General features: G+C 37.8%; 1 protein-coding gene across 1 annotated transcript in view; it reads left to right on the top strand.

Moving 5' to 3' along the window:
• The window catches only part of PEX7 (peroxisomal biogenesis factor 7), an 87599-nt gene extending 69809 nt beyond the window's left edge, over positions 1 to 17790 (top strand). Inside the window, exon 10 of the mRNA XM_082855834.1 lies at positions 15124 to 17790. Coding sequence (XP_082711960.1) covers positions 15124 to 15192 — 69 coding nt within the window. The 3' untranslated portion in view covers positions 15193 to 17790. The remainder of the gene's footprint in view (positions 1 to 15123) is intronic.
• The last annotated feature ends 3668 nt before the right edge of the window (positions 17791 to 21458 follow it).

Here is a 21458-nt window from a genome sequence, read left to right as displayed (position 1 = left end):
CCAGCCATAAAACCTTCCCCAGGCCCAGCTCCGTAGGATCTTGGTGTAACCCTGTGTCTACTGCCCCCTGCACTGCATGAGCTGCCCTTGCAGTAAGAGCTTCTGAAATTTTTGACACCTTAGCCTCTGCTGCCTCTGGGCTCCCATTCCTGAATCAGTCATTTACTCTCTTACTCATTTTTCTTTCTCTAGACTATAGAGCATTGCTTCTTAAAAAACAGCAGACTTGACACACAACAAGTTACTTTTCAAAAAAACTTCATTTGGGCTCTTGGTCCCACTCAGCTTACCTCTGAGGTCGTTTTGATTTTGTAACCCATTCTCCACAATATCGTTTCTCAACCTTCTGCAGTATCATTAACACTCCGGACATTTGTCCTTACCTCCTATCTTATTGTTAAAATAGACAAGAATGAATATCTTCTTCCAGCTCTATCACCTCAAAATACTTATGTTCCATCTCTCTTTTTCCCCTTTCCATTAGGTTCCTAATTTTCTCATTGGCTTCTTCGTCCAGGTCAATAATCCACTGGTTTTTGTTTTGTTTTTAGACCATCAGTCAGTTCTTTTCTCTATTTTCAAAACTCACTTGATCCCACTGTCTTACCTCCCTACCAGTAAATTCAGTTTCTCATCTATTATTAGACATCAAGAATTAGTAGTTTACCTGTTGCTTTTAGTTTCTCAAAGTCAACACTCTCTTTTAAGCCCCTGCATCTGTCTTCCTTTCATCATTCAATTAAGCCCCAAAAGGTCACTAGTAAAAGCTCCTGAAAACCAAGTTAGCCTTTTCTCAGACTTTTTTTAGCTATATAATGTTAATTTTTTTAAAAGAAAAATCTTCCCCTCCTATTGCTTTAATGCTAACCATGCTAAGCAGTTTTCCTTACCTGTTTGCTAAATATCTCCATCTCTTAGGCCAGTTTCTTCCTTACCATCCTTCCAAAAGCAGATATTCCCCAATATACAAGTCTTAGTCCTCTAAGTTTTATGCATCTTCTTCTTGCAGTTGGTGTTTAATTATATGTTAGTGATGCTTGACCCATTTATCCAATTGCCTTTACTGTGTGATCTCAATAGATGTTATTATATACTTATCCTTCAGTATTCCTAACGTCAATTGATTGCATGATGGGGCCAGACTAGAGACCTGGGAAAGCATCCTAGTTTTCTTGTTTCTCTTTGCATCCCTAAATTCAAATGGGCATCAAGCTTATGAATTTTTCCTCACCAATATCTCTGAAATATGGACCATACTATTCTAGCTCCACTGCCTTAGATAAGCATTTATTAGTATCTCTGCCATGGATGACTGCAGTAATCTCCTAACTGGTCTCTAAGCTCTTTCCATCATTCCACTGATTTCTCAGCACTGCTTATGGGGAGAGCTCTCCATAATGCAAGTCTGATTTTGTTAGTCCTTGACCTGAAATATATCAGTGGCCCCATTAAAGGCAGCAACAAGATGAGGTTTGCCACCCTTATTACTGTTAATAAACATGGTTCTAAAAATTGTAGCCAATTAGTAATAGGAGAAAACAAAATGGAATATAAATATTTTTAAAAGGTAGAAAATTTTATCATTATTTGTACTTCATACTATTGTCAAATGTTATAATCCAAGAACATCAACTTTAAACCTATTAAAAATAATAAGTGTTCAATAAGGTCAATAAAGATATACAAAAATGAATACCATGTGGATACCAGTAATCATCAGTTAGAAAATAAAATGGCAAAAATTACTTTTACATGGCAAAAACTATGTGTGTGTATGTATGATACATAGAAGAATAAAAATTTTTAAATGTGCAGGACTCTAGATAAAGAAAATTATATACCTTCACTAAGGGACTTTTTAAAAAGACTAGAATAAATGAACAGACATATCATGTTCTTGCAACAGAACACGTTTTTTTTTTTCTTACGGCTGTCATTTTTTTAGGCCTTTTTCATCTTATAAAGATATTACGTTTGCCTCCTAACAGGCCTTTCTCTTTTTGGAACGCGTGGTCAGTCACTCCTGTGATTGCTCTTTAACTAGTCTGACCATTAACTTTCTGCCATACTAGTTATATACCAGTTTTAATTTACAAATCAACATAGATAAATTGTCATCCTCATCATGTCCTCTCAGAAAACTTTCAAGAGGCAGCTTATTACCTCCATAGTAGAGTCTGAACTGTTAATCTTACTTTCAAGACTCAATATTATCTATGTTGCTTTCTAATTTTATTTCTCAACCATCCTATGTAATCTCCCTATTTCATACCAATTATATTTTAATATTTGTGATCTCCATGTGTTTGCCACTTTTTCCCTCACTGTCCTCCACTTCTGCCTGGGCAAAGTATTTCTGCCTTTCCAAGTCCTGGACAAGGTCTTCTATTCCTTCTCTCCTTCCTCTTTTTTTATTTCAGTACATATTCGAGTGCCAGCCATGTGTCAGGAGTTACATAGTGAATTTATGCAAACTCCCTGATATGTATGTACTAAATAAATGTTGAATGAATGAATGAATGAAAAGACCTTTTTTTAGTATATTAGTCAGCACTTTCCTTACTTTTACTTAAACTCCATACTGATTAACATAATAAACCACGTTCTTCTCTGTAGTCACTTCCTTCCGGAAGCTGGTTGAGTAAATAAGACGTATTTTCTTTAGCCTGTTATTTAATACATTGCAACATAATGTCTGGGCTGCTTTTTCAAAATTTAGAGTTGACTGTGATTTCTTTCATTCTCTTTACATCTCTCTGCTTATTTTTCTTGTTCATTTTTGCTAAAGAGGTCATATGTCATACAGATAATTATAGTAGTTTGAACAAGTTTCCCAAGGGCAAAAGCAATTGTCCACAAAATTGAGAGAAAGGAGTATAATGATAAATAGGAAATGGAAAACTTGTCAATAAAGTAAATCTCTTAATGGGTCTGTAGGGCTTCTTTGTTATATTAACAGCCATATTAAATCATTTGAAGTGTTACCTTATCAGTGGCATGTGTAAACATTTTAATAAAATGGAGAAAATTGATAAATTAAGGAATATAAATTCATTTTCTAAATTATACATGTATTTAAAGTCTGATATTTTCATTATAATGTTTCCTTTTCCAAAATTTGCATTTATAGGATCATTATTATTGAGGATGTTTTATGACAAGTCTTATTTGATCCATCAGTGATAAATTTTTATTATAAACTCCTTATTGACTGGATTTGTTTCTTTAATACCCTTGGGTCTACTGTAGAACTTAGCCCAATACTTTGCACATAGGAAATGGTAAAATATTTGTTTAATACAGTTGCTCTCAAGCATTCCATGTATAACAATGTCATGATGTATACACTATAGCTGTATTCAGAAATTAATGGGCTATAGTGATAGATAATAAATTTCTATTCAGTTTTTCAAGAATGTTTCATTATATGTTTTAAAGAAATTGACATATTAGGGTAATAGCAAGAAATTCATATTTCTAATTAGTGTGCTTATTCTTAAAACTTAGAAATACCTATTGTGCTGTTCAAAGTAAAATTGAAATAACTAAAAATAGAAGTTATATGGACTCTTACCCTATTATTTTCCACTACCCTAGGAAATAGCAGCTTTTAAAAATAATAATGAAAAAGGCTGATCCTGTCTTCAAACTTTACACTAAACAAAGAAGTATAAAACTTTTTGACAAACCGTTTTTCCTGTAATGTCGATAATTTTCATTTTGAGTTTTATTGAAAAGGTTTGTGTTTTGATCTCAGATTAAAGGAAACTTAGGGGAGATAGGGATGAAATGTACTGCAGTGGGGGCGTGCAGGTTAAGAAATAAGTTTTCTACTTGAATATCCTTGCAGAAGATGTAGAGACTGGAGGCTCCTATCCTGTGGTGTCCACATGCACGGCACTGCAAGGGGAGAGGGTCACACAAGATAGGCCTTGGCAGCCAGCCTTCAAGAAACCCTAGACGGGAGTCAGACAGGAGCCAGAAAAAAGCCTCTCTCAAAAGATTAAGAGTTTCATCAGAGGACTTATAATGCAATTTAGTAACCTTTAAGCTAGAACTTTTAGTTTTTCATTTATTCTTTTTTTGTTGTTGAAGTATAGTTGATTTACAATATTGTATTAGTTTCAGGTGTATAGCATAGTGGTTCAGTAGTTTGGCAGATTATATTCCATTACAGGTTATTATAAGATAATGGGTATAATTCCCTGTGCTGTACAATATGTCCTTGTTGTTTATCCGTTTGATATGTGGTAGCTTGTATCTGTTAATCCCATGCTCCAAATTTGTCCCTCCTCTCTTCCTTCTTCCCTTTGGTAACCATAAGTTTGTTTTCTATATCTGTGAGTCTGTTTCTATTTTGCATGTATACCCATTTGTAGTATTTTTTAGTTTCCACATGTAAGTGATATCCTATGGTATTTTCTTTCTCTGGTCTTCATTTATTCTTATTTATTCCACTGCCTAGAACACTTTCCTTCTCTCCATTGTATCCCTGCCCCACAAACAGAGGCTCTCTGGCTTAGCCATACTTCTTTAAGCCACAGCTTAGATAATATGTCCTCCTGAAAGCATCCACTTTCCTCACATTTGGTTATAGTGACCCTTTTCCTATTTCTACTAGACCCTGTCATTCCTCTATCATTGTTCACATCACTCTGCACTGTAGGTATCTATTTACTTATTAATCTCTCTGCTGGACTCCAGATCTGTGGGGACAGAGACAAGGACCATCTTGTTTACTGTAATAGCTCCAGCATACTTCTGACACAGAAGAGGTGCTCAGCAAATATTTGTTGAATAAATGGATGAATATAAGTATATATGTATATGTGTATTATATTTTAGATAGCTTCGTAGTACAGAGGAGTATTTTACTAACAGCTCCTGGGACATAAAAGAAAGCTCCCTATGCAACCTCTAATTAATACAGGCAGACCTCGGAGATATTGCAGGTGCGGTTCCAGACCACCACAATAAAGCAAATACCTCAATAAAGTGAGTCACACAAAGTTTTTGGTTTCCTGGTGCATATAAAAGTTATGTTTACCCTCTATTGTGGTCTGTTAAGTGTGCAATAGCACTAGGTCTAAAAAAAAGTATATACATTAATTTTAAAAATACTGTATTGCTCAAAAATGCTAACCATCATCTGTGCCTTCAGTGGGTTGTAATCTTTTTGCTGGTGGAGGGTCTTATCTCAATGGTGACGGCTGCTGAAGGCTGGGGTGGCTGTGACAACTTTGTAAATAAGATAGCAGCGAAATTTGCCATATTGATTGACTCTTCCTTCTACAAACAACTTCTTATACTATGTAATGCTGTTGGATAGCATTTTTACCCCCAGTAGAACTTCTTTCAAAATTGGAGTCAGTCCTTTTAAACCCTGCTGCTGCTTTGTCAACTAAGTTTATGTAATATTCTAAATCCTTTGTTGTCATTTCAACAGTCTTCACAGCATCTTCAACCAGGAATAGATTCCATTTCAAGAAATCACTTTCTTTGCTTATCCATAAGAAGCAACTCCTCATCTGTTAAAGTTTTATCATGAAATTGCAGCAGTTCATTGAATTGAATCACAATTCAATCAGGCTCCACTTCTAATTCTAGCTCTGTTGCTGTTTCCACCACCTCTGCAGTTACTTCCTCCACTGAAGTCTTCAACTCCTCAAAGTCATCCATGAGGGCTGGAATCAGCTTCTTCCACATTCCTGTTCTTGTTGATAGTTTGACCTTTCCCCATGAGGCATGGATGTTCTTAATGGCATCTGGAATGGTGAATCCTTTCCAGAATGTTTTCAGTTGACTTTGCCCAGATCTATCAGAAGAGTCACTATCTATGGTAGCCTTATGAAATGTTTTTCTTAAATAATAAGACTTAGAAGTCGAAATTACTCTTTGGTCCATGAGCTGCAGAATGGATGTTGTGTTAGCAGGCATGAAAACAACATTAATCTAATTGTACATCTCCATCAAAGCTCTTGGGTGGCCAAAGTGCATTGCCAATGAGCAGTAATATTTTGAAAGGAATCTTTTTTCTGAGTAGTAGTTTTCAACAGTGGGCTTAAAATATTCAGCAAACCATTTTGTAAGCAGAGGTGCTGTCATCGAGGCTTTGTTGTTCCATTTCTGGAGAACAGGCAGAGTCAATTTAACATAATTCTTAAGGGCCCTAGGATTTTCAGTATGGTAAATGAACATTGGCTTCAACTTAGAGTCACCAGCTACATTAGCCCCTGATGAGAGAGTCAGTCTGTCCTTTGAAGCTTTGAAGCCAGGTATTGACTTCTCTTCTTGAGCTATAAAAGTCCAAGATGGCATCTTCTTCCAAAAGTAGCCTGTTTAGTAGTCTAAACATTGGGAGTCTGTTGTTTAGTGTAGCCAGCTCATTGTCTTGGTTTGATCTTCTGGATTAACTTGCTGTAGCTTCTGTATCAGCACCCTCTGCTTCAACTTTTATGTTATAGAGAGGGCTTCTTCCCCTAAACCTCATAAACCAACCTTTGCTCCTCCAAATTTTTCTTCTGCAACTTCCTCACCTCTTTCATTTCTTCATAGAATTGAAGAGAGTTAGGGCCTTGCTCTGGATTAGGCTTTGGCTTAAGGGAATGTTGTGACTGGTTTGATCTTCTATCCAGACCACTAAAACTTTCTCCATGTCAGCAATAAAGCTGTTTCACTTCCTTATCATTCGCATGCTCACTGGAGTAGCACTTTTAATTTCCTTCAAGAACTCTTTTTTTTTTGCATTCACAGCTTGGCTAACTGGTGAAAGAGGCCTGGTTTTGGGCCTGTCTTGTTTTTTTTGTTTGTTTTGTTTTGTTTTTGCGGTACGTGGGCCTCTCACTGTTGTGGCCTCTCCCATTGCGGAGCACAGGCTCCGGACGCGCAGGCTCAGCGGCCATGGCTCACGGGCCCAGCTGCTCTGCAGCATGTGGGATCCTCCGGACTGGGGCATTAACCCGTGTCCCCTGCATTGGCAGGCGGACTCTCAACCACTGCGCCACCAGGGAAGCCCTGTCTTGGCTTTTGACACGCCTTCCTCACTAAGCTTAATCATTTCTAGTTTTTGGTTTAAAGTTAGAGACATGCGACTTTTCCTTTCACTTGGACACTTAGAGGCCATTGTAGGGTTGTTAACTGACCTGTCTTGGGGAGTAGAGAGGCCTGAGGAGAGGGAGTGAGATGGGGCAGATGGCCAGCTGGTGGAGCAGTCAGAGCACAAACAACATTTATTGATGAAGTTTGTTGTCTCGTATGGGCACAGCCGTGGCACCCCAAAACAATTACAATAGGAACGTGAAAGATCACTGATCACAGATGACCATAACAAATATAGTAATAATGAAAACACTTGAAATATTGCAAGAATTACCAAAATGTGACACAGACACAAAGTGAGCAAATGTTAGAAAAATGGTGTCAGTAGACTTGCTTGATGCAGGGTTGCCACCTTCAATTTATAAAAAACCACAGTATCTTCAAAGTACAATAAAGCGAATCACGATAAGACGAGGTATACCTGTATTCATGGTGCTCAGAAATTCCATTTATCCCCCAAATCCTATAAACCTTTTTGCCTTTACCCAGATCTCTGACCTCGCACCTGATTAGGTGCTCGTTACCACATTTGAGGCTCTACTCAAGAAAATCTTTGGAGGAGGAAAATCACTGCGCATACATGGATTCATTCATTCATTTATTCAACAAGCATTTATTAAAGGTTTATTATATACAAAACTCAAGGAATACAGATTTGCTCAAGACATGTAATCACTGACTCTAAAAAGATCCTGTTTAGGTTTAGTTGTACAAAAGTGTTTACATCCATATGTGAATGTTGTTAGAAAACAGAAGCTATATTGCCCAGAGGACTGTCACTTTCTTCTTAGTTGTCATAAAGCATAGAGCCTAATTTATTGTGCAAGTGTGGTAATGTGCTCAGCTCTGATGCCTGAAAGATTTTGCTCCATTTGTTCCCTTTAGAACAGATTTTTTTAAATCTGTATTTCCTTAATTTGGCCCTGTGGATTTTAGCCCATTTAGAACTCACCAGGGTACAAATCTCAAATAAAATAAGTAAAATAAAAATATTGTTATTAACCATAGTTTAAATGGGTAATAAAATTTTCTAATGCATTTAAGTAGAAATTCTGGATACTTGCTTACGTATCAATAGAATAAGATCGGGAAGCTATGTAAACTTTTGGTTAAGAACGCTTCAGGTAGGACTAGTGTTTTTCTTTAAAGATAGTTCAGTCATGTTTCTTCTTTCTTAGTCCTCCTCCCAATTCACGGTCTTCCTACCACATATCAACCTACCAGATTTGAAGCTTAGATTCTAAATAAAAATGTGAAAATATGGCACAAGGTGTTTTCCATTGTATTAGTGGCAAATTAACCTCTTCTTTCTCCTCAAGAAAGGAAGAGAAATTTTCCTTTAGAAGATTATTTGAATAATGCTAAATTTCTTTTTAGTCAACAACAAAAAATTCCTGCACATAAAGTACTCCCAAAGAAGTCCAGGTTAGTGCACAGGACAAAAGTCCTGTTAATTGATATACAGTCAGCCTCCTGTACCCACGGGTTCCCCATCCACACATTTAACCAACTGCGGATTGAATATTAGGGGGAAAAAATTCCAGAAAGTTCCAAAGAACAAAACTTGATTTGCCACACACTGTCAACTATTTCTGTAGCGTTTACATTGTATTTACAACTATATACATGGCATTTACATTGTATTAGACACTATAAGTAATCTAGAGGTGATTTAAAAATATATGGAAGAATGTATATAGGTTACATGCAAATACTACAGCATTTTATATAAGGGGCTATAGCATCCATGGATTTTGGTGTGTGTTGGGGTCCTGGAACCAGTCCCCTGCAGATACTAAGGGAGGACTGTATAGCGGGGGTTCTATATTAGAGGTTCTCCTTTCTGGCTGCATATTAGACTCTTCCCTACGTATTTATAATACTCAGCTGGTGAATGCTCTGGATTAACTTTTGGGGGGCCAGGGGTTGAGACTCTGAAGGAAATTATTGATTTTCTCTCCCCTCCCCTCAAAATGTATATACCCACAAAATACTGCATTGTGGACTTTCTGAAGCCCATCTGTGGACCTTGGTTTAAAGACCCCCCAGCTGGGGCTTCCTTGGTGGCGCAGTGGTTGAGAGTCCGCCTGCCGATGCAGGGGACACAGGTTCGTGCCCCGGTCTGGGAAGATCCCACGTGCGGCGGAGCAGCTGGGCCCGTGAGCCATGGCCACTAAGCCTGCGCGTCCGGAGCCTGTGCTCCGCAACGGGAGAGGCCACAACAGTGAGAGGCCCACGTACCACAAAAAAAAAAAAAAAAAAAAAGACCCCCAGCTGTAGATCAGCCCTAGGTGATACCAATGAAGCTGCTCGCAGGACCACACCTTGAGGACCAGTGCTATGAGGATGGCAGTCATCTGTCTTACCAAGCCCTCCAGGTGATGCTAATGCATGCCAAAGCTTGAGAACTACTGCCCAATAGAAATGCCTCTAGGAAACTACAGTTTAATAGTATGCTTTTGTCTCAGTTGAGGGTTGAGATGTTTATTTTAAAAACAGCCATATGAAGAATGACTTGTATCTCTTGTAAATCCACTCTTTTGGTATTGAATGCTTTTTGTAGTGGAGGTATATTATTATATATTTCTCTTACAGTCAAGTTCTAGAAAAAACTTTATCTCCCCTGATGAACTGGTAAATATATTATGCTATTTGCTTATCTTACATTACTGTTTGCATTTGTCAGCTTTGCTGTCAGAAGGTGGAGATAGAGCTCAATTTCATACCCCATTTTAGCAGTTATTCTTAGCCTCTTTTTCCTAGTATAATTATCGGCCCCTTATCCCCATTTCATGTGTGTTCTTTTAATGAAATGGCTTTTCTGTGGCCATGTTAAAGGATAATTTTCAAAATGGCAGTCATGGCTCTCATACAAATATAGCATGAACATGTGTCAAAGACCTTATGTAACTTGTGAAGGATTTTACAACTAGCTCAAAGGAGCCGAAGAAAAAACACATATAGGCAATTGCTGAATGTGAAAATGAATTTACTAATAGGTGCAGAACCGGTCAGTATCTATAAGGCAGTAACATTTAATGATTAGAATCATCTCTTGGGAGACAGGATGAGGCATCAGTTGCATCTCCACAGGACAGCCTTCATTTGCAATTTTAATGGCTGAGAATCATTTGATTACTATCAGTTTTCTATAACTTTAGAGTTGTAAAATAATCCAGTCAAAGACATTGGAAGGCATAGACCCCTATAGAATCAGGTAACCCTGTGGGGCTCTAGGACAATGCCAGCATTCTGCTGAAAGAACACCTAGCAATCTTTTTGCTGATTGCAATCTTTCACAGTTTTTCCTGACAGCAGGGTAAGGAGCAAAGAAATGAGTCCTCATATAGGAGACTGAAACGGAGAAAGAGGATCTTCGGTAGATGAGGAAGGAGATATCCTGTTATCGTCTTCTCATTCTCTATGCTGACTCTGGCCTTGAAGGAGTCTTCATGGCAGGAGTGCATTCCCGGGGATGGGAGGGAAAGATGGCTTGTTGTGGAGAAGCAGGATGAGACCTGGGAAAGATTCCTTGCTGTGTTTGACAAGCTAAAGCAATGAGTGGATCTCATCCAGTAAAGCAGATTTTTTATTATCATGTCATCTGTTTGTTTATTTTTTGGTCTTTTTGTTAACCCTTATTTTTAGCAGTCTTTTTTTTTTAAAAAAATGTCTTTTAGGCTGGCCTCAGATAGGTAGTATGGGAAATTAAGAAAAAGCCCCAGGGGCTTCCCTGGTGGCGCAGTGGTTGAGAATCTGCCTGCCAATGCAGGGGACACGGGTTCGAGCCCTGGTCCGGGAAGATCCCACATGCCGTGGAGCGGCTGGGCCCGTGAGGCACAACTACTGAGCCTGCGCGTCTGGAGCTTGTGCTCCGCAACAAGAGACACCGCGACAGTGAGAGGCCTGTGCACCGCGATGAAGAGTGGCCCCTGCTCGCCACAACTAGAGAAAGCCCACGCACAGAAACGAAGACCCAACACAGCCAAAAATAAATAAATAAATAAAATTAAAAAAGAAAAAGCCCCATGTTTACCCTAAGTTATATAATGCCTTTAAGGCCATTGGGATGGTGATGGTAATTAATGAGTGCCCCCTAACCCGAGACCCACAGCGACCACACCGTCACCTTTCTTTACCAGGAAGTCTCTACAGTGCCTTCCTTAGAGAATCTGGAGCTGCATTGTTAGTTTACTAAAGTGCTTCTTACCTTATTATTTTTTTAATTGTTAGCTTTTTAAAACTTATAGCACTAGATGGGGTTTAATTAATTAGTTAATGGAGAAATAGTGTTTGCATTAATTTGAGTCAATCTGTTCATAATTCTGTATCATTGCAGTTTTAGGTCTTTCTCATATTACCAATTAATGTAGTACAGAATTATGAACATTTGCTGATTCAGTGGCCTTGACATCTGTTAGTTATAAGTTCTGAGTAATTAAGAAGCTGGATTGAAGGGTGCTAAATAGGGATTCAGAAAGGTAATTTACGGATACCTTATATTAGAAGCTTAAGTCTCATTTCTCTGATCCTTTTCTCCATAGTGGTTGACACTTAACATACAGAAAGGCCCAGCACTTGGAAAAAAATATACCTAGGTGAGACGGATAAATTTGTATAATGATCTTTATATTCCGTGGTATAAAAATTTACAATTGCAGGATTGGGCAGATGACGAGTGTCAGTTGGCCTTTTGTGAGGCACTATTTTCAGTGGACAGACTCAACAGGTTTAGGTTCTGGTTCCAACTCTGCTGCTCTAGTGTGGTTATGAGAAAAAATTAATCTCTGCAATCTTAATCTATAAAATACATTCTTTGAGCTAATCTTCATTGTGTCATTGTTATGACATGGAACATGACATGGTCCATGCCCTCAAAGAGCTGAAGACACATGTGTCAATAAATAAGCACAGCTGATTATTATAGGTACAGTGAATGACTTCACAGAGGAGGTAATGCTTAAACGGATTCTTCCCAAAAGAGGTGTCATCTCCAGGCAAAACAAGGTGAGGGGCAGAGGGAAAGGGAAGGAGAAAGAGGTTATTCAGGGGAGGGGATCAGTGAGAGGATAAGAGCACAGAGGCATGAACAAGATGCCAGGATTTGAGTGTGTGAGCCTGGTGCAGTGAGAATAAAAGAAGTGGGTAGCAACCAAATCTTGAAGAGTCTAGTTTTTAATGCTTAAATAAAAAAAGTTTGACTGAAAGGTCTCTAATGCTTTCTCTAGCTTGGATTCTGATCTGAGATATTGTTAATGAATGATAAGGAGTTAATATATTCTGATTAATCTGAGCAGTTCCTGTATTCTATAGTGACAGCCAGGTAATTAGATTGACCAGGACTGTGAGTTCCCTTATATAACTTTCAGCCTTTGCATCCATTAAAGGATGGGAAATACAGTGCAAATAACTTTGGTCAATTCCCTCTCCTGCTATTTCATCCTTCATGTTACTATCTACATTTTTTCATTTCTTCTTCTTATTTTATTGTGGAAAATTTCAAATGTATAAAAAGCAAACAATAGGATAATGTACTTCCATTATCCAGCTTCAACAATTATCAATCAACATTCTTGTTTTGTTTATTCCTCTACTCATGTCCCACTCCTCATTCATTATTATTATTATTATTGCTATTATTGTTGTTGTCATTATTATTCTTACTATTTTTAGGTATCATCTACATACAGTGAAATGTACAAATCTTAGATATAGGTTTTTGACAGATACACTTGTGTAATCTACATCCCATCTCAATACAAAACATTTGCATCTTCCTCCAAAATTCCCTTGTACCCCTTTCCAGACTTTCCCTAGCCCCATCCCTCCCTCCAGCTGAAAAGACAAAACAAACCAAAGCCCTACTTTTTTTTTTCATCTTAGATTAGTTTTGCCTGTTTTAGAACTTATATGACGGAATCTCCTGAATGTACTCTTTTGTTTCTGGCTTCTTTCGCTCCACTTATTATCTGTGGGATTCATCCACGCTCTCATGCCCATTAGTAGTTCCCTCCATTGTTTTGCTTAGCAACATTCTGTTGCACGAATTTACTACAGTTTGTTACCCATTCTTTTGTCTGTCTTTTGGTTGTTTCCAGTTATGCGGTATTGTGAATGAAGTTGCTGTGTACGTCCTTGCATACATTGCTTTGTGAAGATGTTTTCATTTCTGTTGGAAACCCCTCTAGGAATGGAATCACTAGGTATATGTTTAACTTTATAAGGAATGGGCAGTTTTCCAAAGAGTGGTTATACCAGCAAGGTATGAGAGTTAGAGCTGCTCTACATCCCTGCTAACATATGATATTGTCTATCTAAAATTAAAATTTTAGCCATTCTCATGAGTAAGTAGTGGTGTCTCATGGTGGGTTTTATTTGCATTTCGTTGATGCCTAATGTTGGTGAATATTTTTATGTGTTTATTGGTCATTCATATATCTTTTTTTATCTGTTAATAAAAATTTTTTATTTGTGTTGTCTTTTTTATTATTGAGTTATAGTTGTTCTTTATATATTGTGGATACAAGTTCTTTGCCAGATATATGTTTTGTGAACATTTTCTCCCACTCTGTGTTTTGCTTATTCGGTTTCTTAGCAGTGTCTTTTGATGAGCAAAAGTTTTATTTTTGATTGAGTCTAAGTTATCTAATTTTTATGGTTATTGCTTCCTGTTTAAGAAATCTTTACTTACCTTCAGATTGAGACTATATTCTCCTATGTTTTCTTCTAAAAGCTTAATACCATTAGCTTTTATATTTCAGTCTGTGGGTCATCCATCTCAAATGAACTTTTGTTTATGGTGTGAAGTTGGGGTTGAGTTCATTTTTTTCCATATGGACATCCAGTTCTAGCATCATTTGTTGAAAAGACTCTTCTTTCCCTGTTGGATTGTTTTGGTACATTTGTTGAAAAGCAGCTGTCCAAGTGTGGGGTCTATTCCTGAGTATGTTCTGTTCCTTTGACCTACTTGTATATCCTTATTCCAGTATTGCATTGTCTTGATTACTGTAGTTTTATGATAAGTCTTGAGTCAGACAGTGTAAGTAGTATAACTTTGTTGTTCTTTGCCAAGATTTTTGTGGTTATTTTAGGTCCTCTGCCTTTCTACTTCAACTTTAAAAGTCACTTTCTCCATTTCTATTAAAAAGCCTGCTGGGATTATGAATTATTTATAAATTATTTGGGGGGAGAATTAACTTCTTAAATACTGAACCCATGAACGTGGTATATTTTCCATTTATTTGGGCCTTCTTTAATTTCTCTCAGCTGTGTTTTAGTGTGGACATTTTGCATATCTGTTGTTAAATGTGTTGCTAAGTATTTTGTTATTTGATGCTATTGTAAATTAATTTTTTGATTGTAATTTAAAATTTTTTTCTTGCTAGTATACAGAAATATGATTGATTTTATATAGTAATCTTATACACTGAGACATTGCTACACTTACCAAATTTTTAACACACAGTTCCTGAGCACCATGAACTATCTTCCCTTCATGTTTTTATGTGACTTTTTGGACTCGAATGTCCATATCTCCCATGTCTGCCCCTAAAGAGGGCCAGTGTGAATGCCACGGCATTTGTGAAATCTTCTGACACTGCCCCAGTTGGATTCAAAGAGTTCCTCCCCTGAGACTCTCTATTAGAGCACTTTCCACTTTTGGTTTTGAATGAGCCATTCTTTGAAGGCAAGAGCTATACTTTACCTCCTTTTTTATCCTCACAATAGCTAGTATGATGCCTTGGTTCACAGTTTAGGAATGTATCTTTTCAACATTTATCTCAGGACCTATAGGGAATTATGTAGCTCTGGCAGGAAATCCTTACAGGCAACTTCAATCATTTGGAACCAGTCCCCAAAGTGTATCTTAAAAAGGGAAAATAGACCTTTTTTCAAAAACGTGTCCCTGTGTACTTCCTATTTAAAGAGATGTTCCCTGGTGGATGATCTACTTACACTCTAAAAGACTTAGGCTTTTCTGCCAGTTTTGAACATTTGTAGATTATGTTTCCTTTTTGTTTTCAGGTGGCTGACTGTGCTTGGGATGAAACAATAAAGATATATGATCCTATTTGTCTTACCATGCCTGCTTGAGATAAACTACTCAGAAACAAAGGATATGACTGAAGAACTGCTTAGCAGGAAATAAATGATTGATAACATAGAGTTTATGTTTTTATATACTATTCAGATTGAAAATTGAAAAATGTATTCTGGAATCAGTTTTCAGGAAGCTGATAAAGACTTTGGCTCACTATTTAAGCTTCTGGTACATGAGCCATATTTCTTAAAATCCTAAGGAATATTGAAGTTATGATATATCTTATAGTATCTATTAAAATATAACCTTTCTAGTATAAAATGGATTAAAATATGAGAGATCTATAGATTATATTGATAGTGATATATTTCATTTTTAATTTGCCATTTTTGATGAAAATATCACTGCTGTTGATAAAAATCTCAATAAACTGTATCCCTTGATCATTTATGATTTTATGACACCCCCAACAAGGTTACTTTTTCTAATATAGTATATATATATATAACACTATATAATATAGATATACCTATGGTTCAGTAACAGGGCTCTAATAATCACTGATTTATTCAGAAGTTATTTATTGAGCATCTACTGTGTGCTTGATACGTGGAACGAATGAGATTCTTTCAAGGACTGGTGTCTGTCATGCTTTAAGAACATGGATGCAGAGAGTTAAGAGCTTACATGTATTTTACATTTATTCAAATATTTTTAGATATTATACCCATGACCCTATGTCTCTCTTCCTATTTCTCTACAATCAAATTTTTAAAAAACTGGTCACTGGGCAAAAAGTCTTAGGTCCCACCAAGGTTTCAAGCAATTACCCTTGAAACTAAGTAATGAAAGCCCTAAGTAATGCTGTAAACCCTCCTTACTACCTCCCTAAGTCTTGAAAAACCTTTAGGTGTGACGACCTATAAAAAATTAGGTTAAAAGGGAAAAATTAGTAGAATAGACAACTTTGCATAACACTTATGTTTTTATATAATGTTAAAATAAAACGTTATAAATGGCAAAAATTGTCATTAAATTTTTAACAAGTTTTTGAGATTTTTTTAAAGAGCAAAATATACTTGTAGTAATCAGAACAAAAATAAATGTAAATGTATGTATATTGTCTAATTTACATATTTCCCTGTTTACTTGTTACAGAAAAAAATTAAGACAGCTTACAAAACACAAAAACAAGCCCACAGGAACAAAAGGAGACATAAAGTGGAGCCAGGAGTGGGCTTGACAATATATGCCTTAAAGTCCTAGAAAGTTGCTACTGGCAGCATAAATGGGAAGTCTGGTCAAGTACACAAGGCCTGAGGGCAAGGACTTCGTCCTAGTCCCTGGCTTGGCCCTAGCATCATGCCTGGCACGTAGAGAGTGCTCAGTGCATATTTGTCAAATGAATGAATGGTCTCACAGAAAGTATAACTCTTTTCAGTTCTTAGACCAATCAGTGCTAATTGTTTTTGAGAGGCCCCCATAGAGAGGACACTGCTTCACATGAATGTCTTGTAAGGAACAAGGTGCTCAAACACATCCTTCGATGGGTCACGATGATTAGGTTGGTTCGTAGAGCTGCTCTGTGTTGCATGCAGTTCAATAAAAGTGGGTTCACAGTGAATGTTCTCTGTATCGGCAGAATTTATAATAGACCTTTTTAAATACCTAACCCAGATCATATTTACAGTGAAATGAAATTACTTATTTTTCTTTTAGAATGCAAGAGATTTTATTAAAATAATCTACCATGTATCATTTGAAACAAATACTTGTGATTTAAAAACTAATATCTCTCTTGATTTATTTCCCCTCTATTTCAGGGATGTTAGAGATGTTTAGAACCCTAACTTCATAATACTTAACTCAGGTGCTTGGAGTCTCTCAATCTGAAGGAGGGTGGGTGAACATTTCTTCAGTGAGTTCCCTGAGCTAGGATTGGCAAACTAGAGGAAAAGGAGCTGGATTGTGTCCTGAAAGGGAAGGCACACGATTTTGGAATTCTTGGTAATTCACAAGCCGAGCAGCCTCTGGATTTTAGAGGACAACCAGTCATTCTTCTAGTTGGGAAAATTAGAATTTGTCTCCTGGCAACTGAGTTCTTGGGTTTCATCCTGCCTGCCTCCCCAAGTTCCTCCTGCACCTGCAGTGACAGCACAGCACTGAGGAGTGGATGCAGGAAAGGGGAACTCAGGTCACTGAGCATCTTCTGTGATCTGGGCATTACATGAGATGCTTTCTGTATCTAATCCCCTTTAATCTTTATAACGTCCCTGCAAGGAAGCCCTCCCATTTTCCAGACAAGGAAATGAAGGCTCTCGGGAGTCATAGCAGCCAGGAAATGTGGAGCTGGAATTTGAAATCTGCTATGACTGGGTCTGGTCCTGCCATGTGGCCACCTTTTCCTAGGAATAACAGAAGTTGGCCCACTGAGAAATAGTAAAGCTGTGGGACACGCTGGTGACTAGATCCTGATCATTCCTGAGAAAACTGGCAAAATTGTGTTTCCAAGTCTAAAGCGCTAAGAAGCTGACCCTGGGTCTGGGGTGACCCTAAAGTATATCACCCCCAGGGAGACCCAGGCTGAGAGCCAGCCATCCCTTCTGCCTTTGGCAGTGAGTGTTCTCTGCATATCTTAGCTATAATTTGACTCTTCCAGCAATGAACTCATTAATTTCTTACTTAACTGGCCTCTTCTTGAAAGAGATAATCCACTTACGTGTTTTTGACTTCCATACTGACTACTCCCAAATCTCCTGCCTTCCCCACTTGGGTCTCCCTCAGCCTTTGCACTCATTTTCTTTCAACCAAATTCATCTTGCTCACCAAATGGGCTCCTCCTGCACATGCTTTTTTCATTTGTTGTCAATACTGTCTACCCAGGCTCTCAAGCTAAAGACCTAAATGCCATCCTTGTTCCTTTCCTTATTCCCACCTCTCCAGTCCAAGGCACATCAAATAGGTCACTAAGTCCTATCCTTCTCACACCCTAAATACTTCTCCATTCTGTCTCTTCCCCTCAATCCAAACACCACTGCCCTAGTTCAAGCCGTCATTAGCTTTTCTCTGGATGATCACAACAGCTTCCTAAATGATGTGTCTGTTTCAAGTTCTGTACCCTTGGAGTCATCCTCTTCAACACAGCTGCCGGAGGCTGATCTGAAATGTAATCTGACTACATCAATTTCAGTGTAAACCTTTTCTCTGCTTATAGGATTGTCTACAGGAAAAAGTTCAAGCTTACCAACCAGGCGGCCAAAGTCCTCTGGGGCTAGCCCTTGCCACTCTCTGCAGCATGGCTTCTCTCCACATTGTCACGAACTTTGTGCTCCAGCAGCACCAGTGTGCTCACTAACTCCCTGTGTAAATAATGCAGGTTTTCATTTCTATCTTAGCTTAAGGTAGTCCAGGTGCCTGCATTACCCTGCTCTTGGCTTGGCAAATTCTTACCCATCATTTATTTGAAAGTCATGTGAAATGACTAAGGAAAAAGGTTGACAACACACAAAAATTAAAATAGCAAAACACACTCTTAGCAAAGCTAAAAGAAGACATATTGGAAGGATATATTTGCAACATATGTAACAAATGATTTAATATCCAGAATTTATAAAGAGCTCTTAAAAATCACTAAGAAGACAACCAAACATAAAAGCAACAAAGGATATCAATAGGAAAACAAGTGTTTAATATACTGCAAAAGGATACTTAGTTGAACTTTGTCTCATTGATGACAAAGACTTCTTTTGCTTATTAGTTTGGCAGACATTTAAAATATTGATAATATCCAATATCGGTTAAAGCGAAAGTACCGCTATACACCTTTTTGGAAGGCAGTTCGGCAACGAAGGTTTTAAATTAGCCATTGACCCAGCAGTTTCAGGTCTAGGATTCCCTGCCTGTACCCACCAAATCCTTACAGAAGTATCTAAGAACAAATTTCCAAGGGTAATCACTACATCAGTGTTTGGTAAAACCTAGATGCCTGTCTGGAGAAGAAAGATTATATGACAGAACAGTCATTTAAAAGAATAAGGTAGAACTGTGTGTGCTGACATGGAAAAACAGATTGTTATTGATATGTGTATTATCTGTTTCTGTGTAACAAATCACCCCAAAACTTAGCAGCTTAAAGCAACAAACATTTATTTATCTTACAGTTTCTAGAGGTTTGGAATCCAGGAGTAGTTCAGCTGCATTGTTTTCGCTTAGGCTTAGGTTTTCTCATGACATTGCAGTTAAGCCGTCACCTAGGTCTGCAGACATCTGAAGCTCAACTGGGGCCGAAGGGTCAGCTTCCAAAGTCACTTACGTGATTGTTAGCTGGCCTCAGATGCTCACTGTAGAACCCTGCACTGGCTGGCTGAGTGTCCCTACGACATGGCATCTGGCTTTCCTCCAGACTGAATGATACAAGAGAAAGAGAAAATTCAAGATGGAAGCCTCGGTCTTCTGCACACTAATCTCAGGAGTAATGCCATCACCTCTGCTGCATTCTACTGGTCACTCAGACTGACTGTTGTACAACGTGGGCGGGGTTAACAGGAGTGTACATATGAGGAAGCCAGCCATCTCTGGGGGCTCTCTTGGAGGCTGGTTACCACAATATGCTTTTATAGACAAATGTGTATGATATCCTAATTTTATTTTTTTTTAAAGGGAGAATTATGTATGTATACATATATGCACAAGAAAAACTGAAAGGTTCATGCCAAACTCTCAACAGTAGCCGGCTCCGTGTAGTGGGGCTGGGGGTGGGGAATATTGAAGACAGCATGTTCACTTATTACTTACAAAGTTTGTTTTCCTTTATGTACTATAATGAGCATGTATTACTTTTACAATTAAAATAATGAAATAAGACCGTATTTCCTTCTCCAGGAAGCCTTCTAGGACACACTTCTCAAGCTGATGCTATTGCCCTCCTCAGCACTCCTTTCTGCCACAGGCCCCCACTGTTGCATGAGTGTCATTGTGTTGCCTCACCTCCCTCTGTGTATCCCTGAGGACTAAGATGAGTGCTCATCTTTGAATCCTCTGTGGCTAACAGACTGCCTGGTCAAAATACTAGCTCTGTATATGTTTGTTGAATGAATGAGCTAAAGGATTTATTTAATGCCATCAGAATTTATTGTGTAGCTCCAAAGGTAATGGAGGTTGAGTCTTGACCCTTGATACCAGTAGGTCAAATAGCTTTTTGGCCTTCAGATCTACATTCATGTTCAATTAACCTTGCTAAACATAGTATTCTTTTTTTTTTCTTTTTGTTATATTTGGTTCTCTATATCAGATTTGTTATCAATTGTTTGGTTAATGTAATCTGATATCTATTTATTATGCTTATATATTTTGAAGCCCTGAAAAACTGTCATAGTCCCATGAAATTAAAGAAAATAGTTACTGAATGAAACCCTCTCCTCATTTTCTCCCAAATACAAGCCTGTAGTGGACAATTAATACTTTTTTAAAAATATTTTTAAGCCATTTAGAGTTGGGGTTTTTTTTTTTTTTTACACACATAGTATTCTTACTTTTCCATTTTTCCTTAGAAGATTTCCCATTTTTCTTTTAGGAGATTATCTAGTAACTGGTGTGGAAGATGGTATTAAATTTTTTTTAAATGAAAGCCCTAATGGAAAAAATTATATGCAGTAAAATGGAGAACATGTACTGTTTCATGCCAATGTAGGTTTCAAACATTAAGCTAAATATTCTTGCCTAAATGAGAAGGGTAAGAGAGCTGAATCAGCCCCAAATCTTTTACCTAATGTTAGTATCACAAATGGAAGCAATTATAATTGCTGGCAGAAATGAATCATTCCAAAACTAGGTCTGTGCAGACAATTCTTTATATTCACTTAATATGGCTTAAAACAACCATCCTTTAATTGGAATAGTCCCCAGAAGTAGAAATGTGTTATTTGCTGATGCTGTCTTTAAAAAATTAATTTTCCAAGTTTTTATCTGAGTGTACTATGAATATATGCTTATACCACCACACATATAAACATAAATTTCAACTGTTGCTTCAAACCTCATTATTTTCTAAAGGAAGAACATCAACACTTGAAAAACAGAGTCTCTGAAATAGCCAATAGTGTGTAACCATAGCTTGTAGCTACAAAACCCAAGAATCCGCCAGGGAACCGGAAGCACAGTTTTCAGTATAATGCTTTCCGGTTGCCACAGGGGGCCATTCCGCAAGCATTTTCTTGAGTGCCCACTTCTGGGGGCCTACTAGGCCCTGGGCATACCAGCAGGAGGACTGGTCGAGACCAAGCGCTCTCCCACCAAAGGGAGCTCCCAGCACACACAAAGC

The sequence above is a fragment of the Leucopleurus acutus genome (genome assembly GCF_964270905.1).
Source record: "Leucopleurus acutus genome assembly, chromosome: 15".
Taxonomy (NCBI): domain Eukaryota; kingdom Metazoa; phylum Chordata; class Mammalia; order Artiodactyla; family Delphinidae; genus Leucopleurus; species Leucopleurus acutus.
This window is presented reverse-complemented; position numbering and strand designations above follow the sequence as displayed.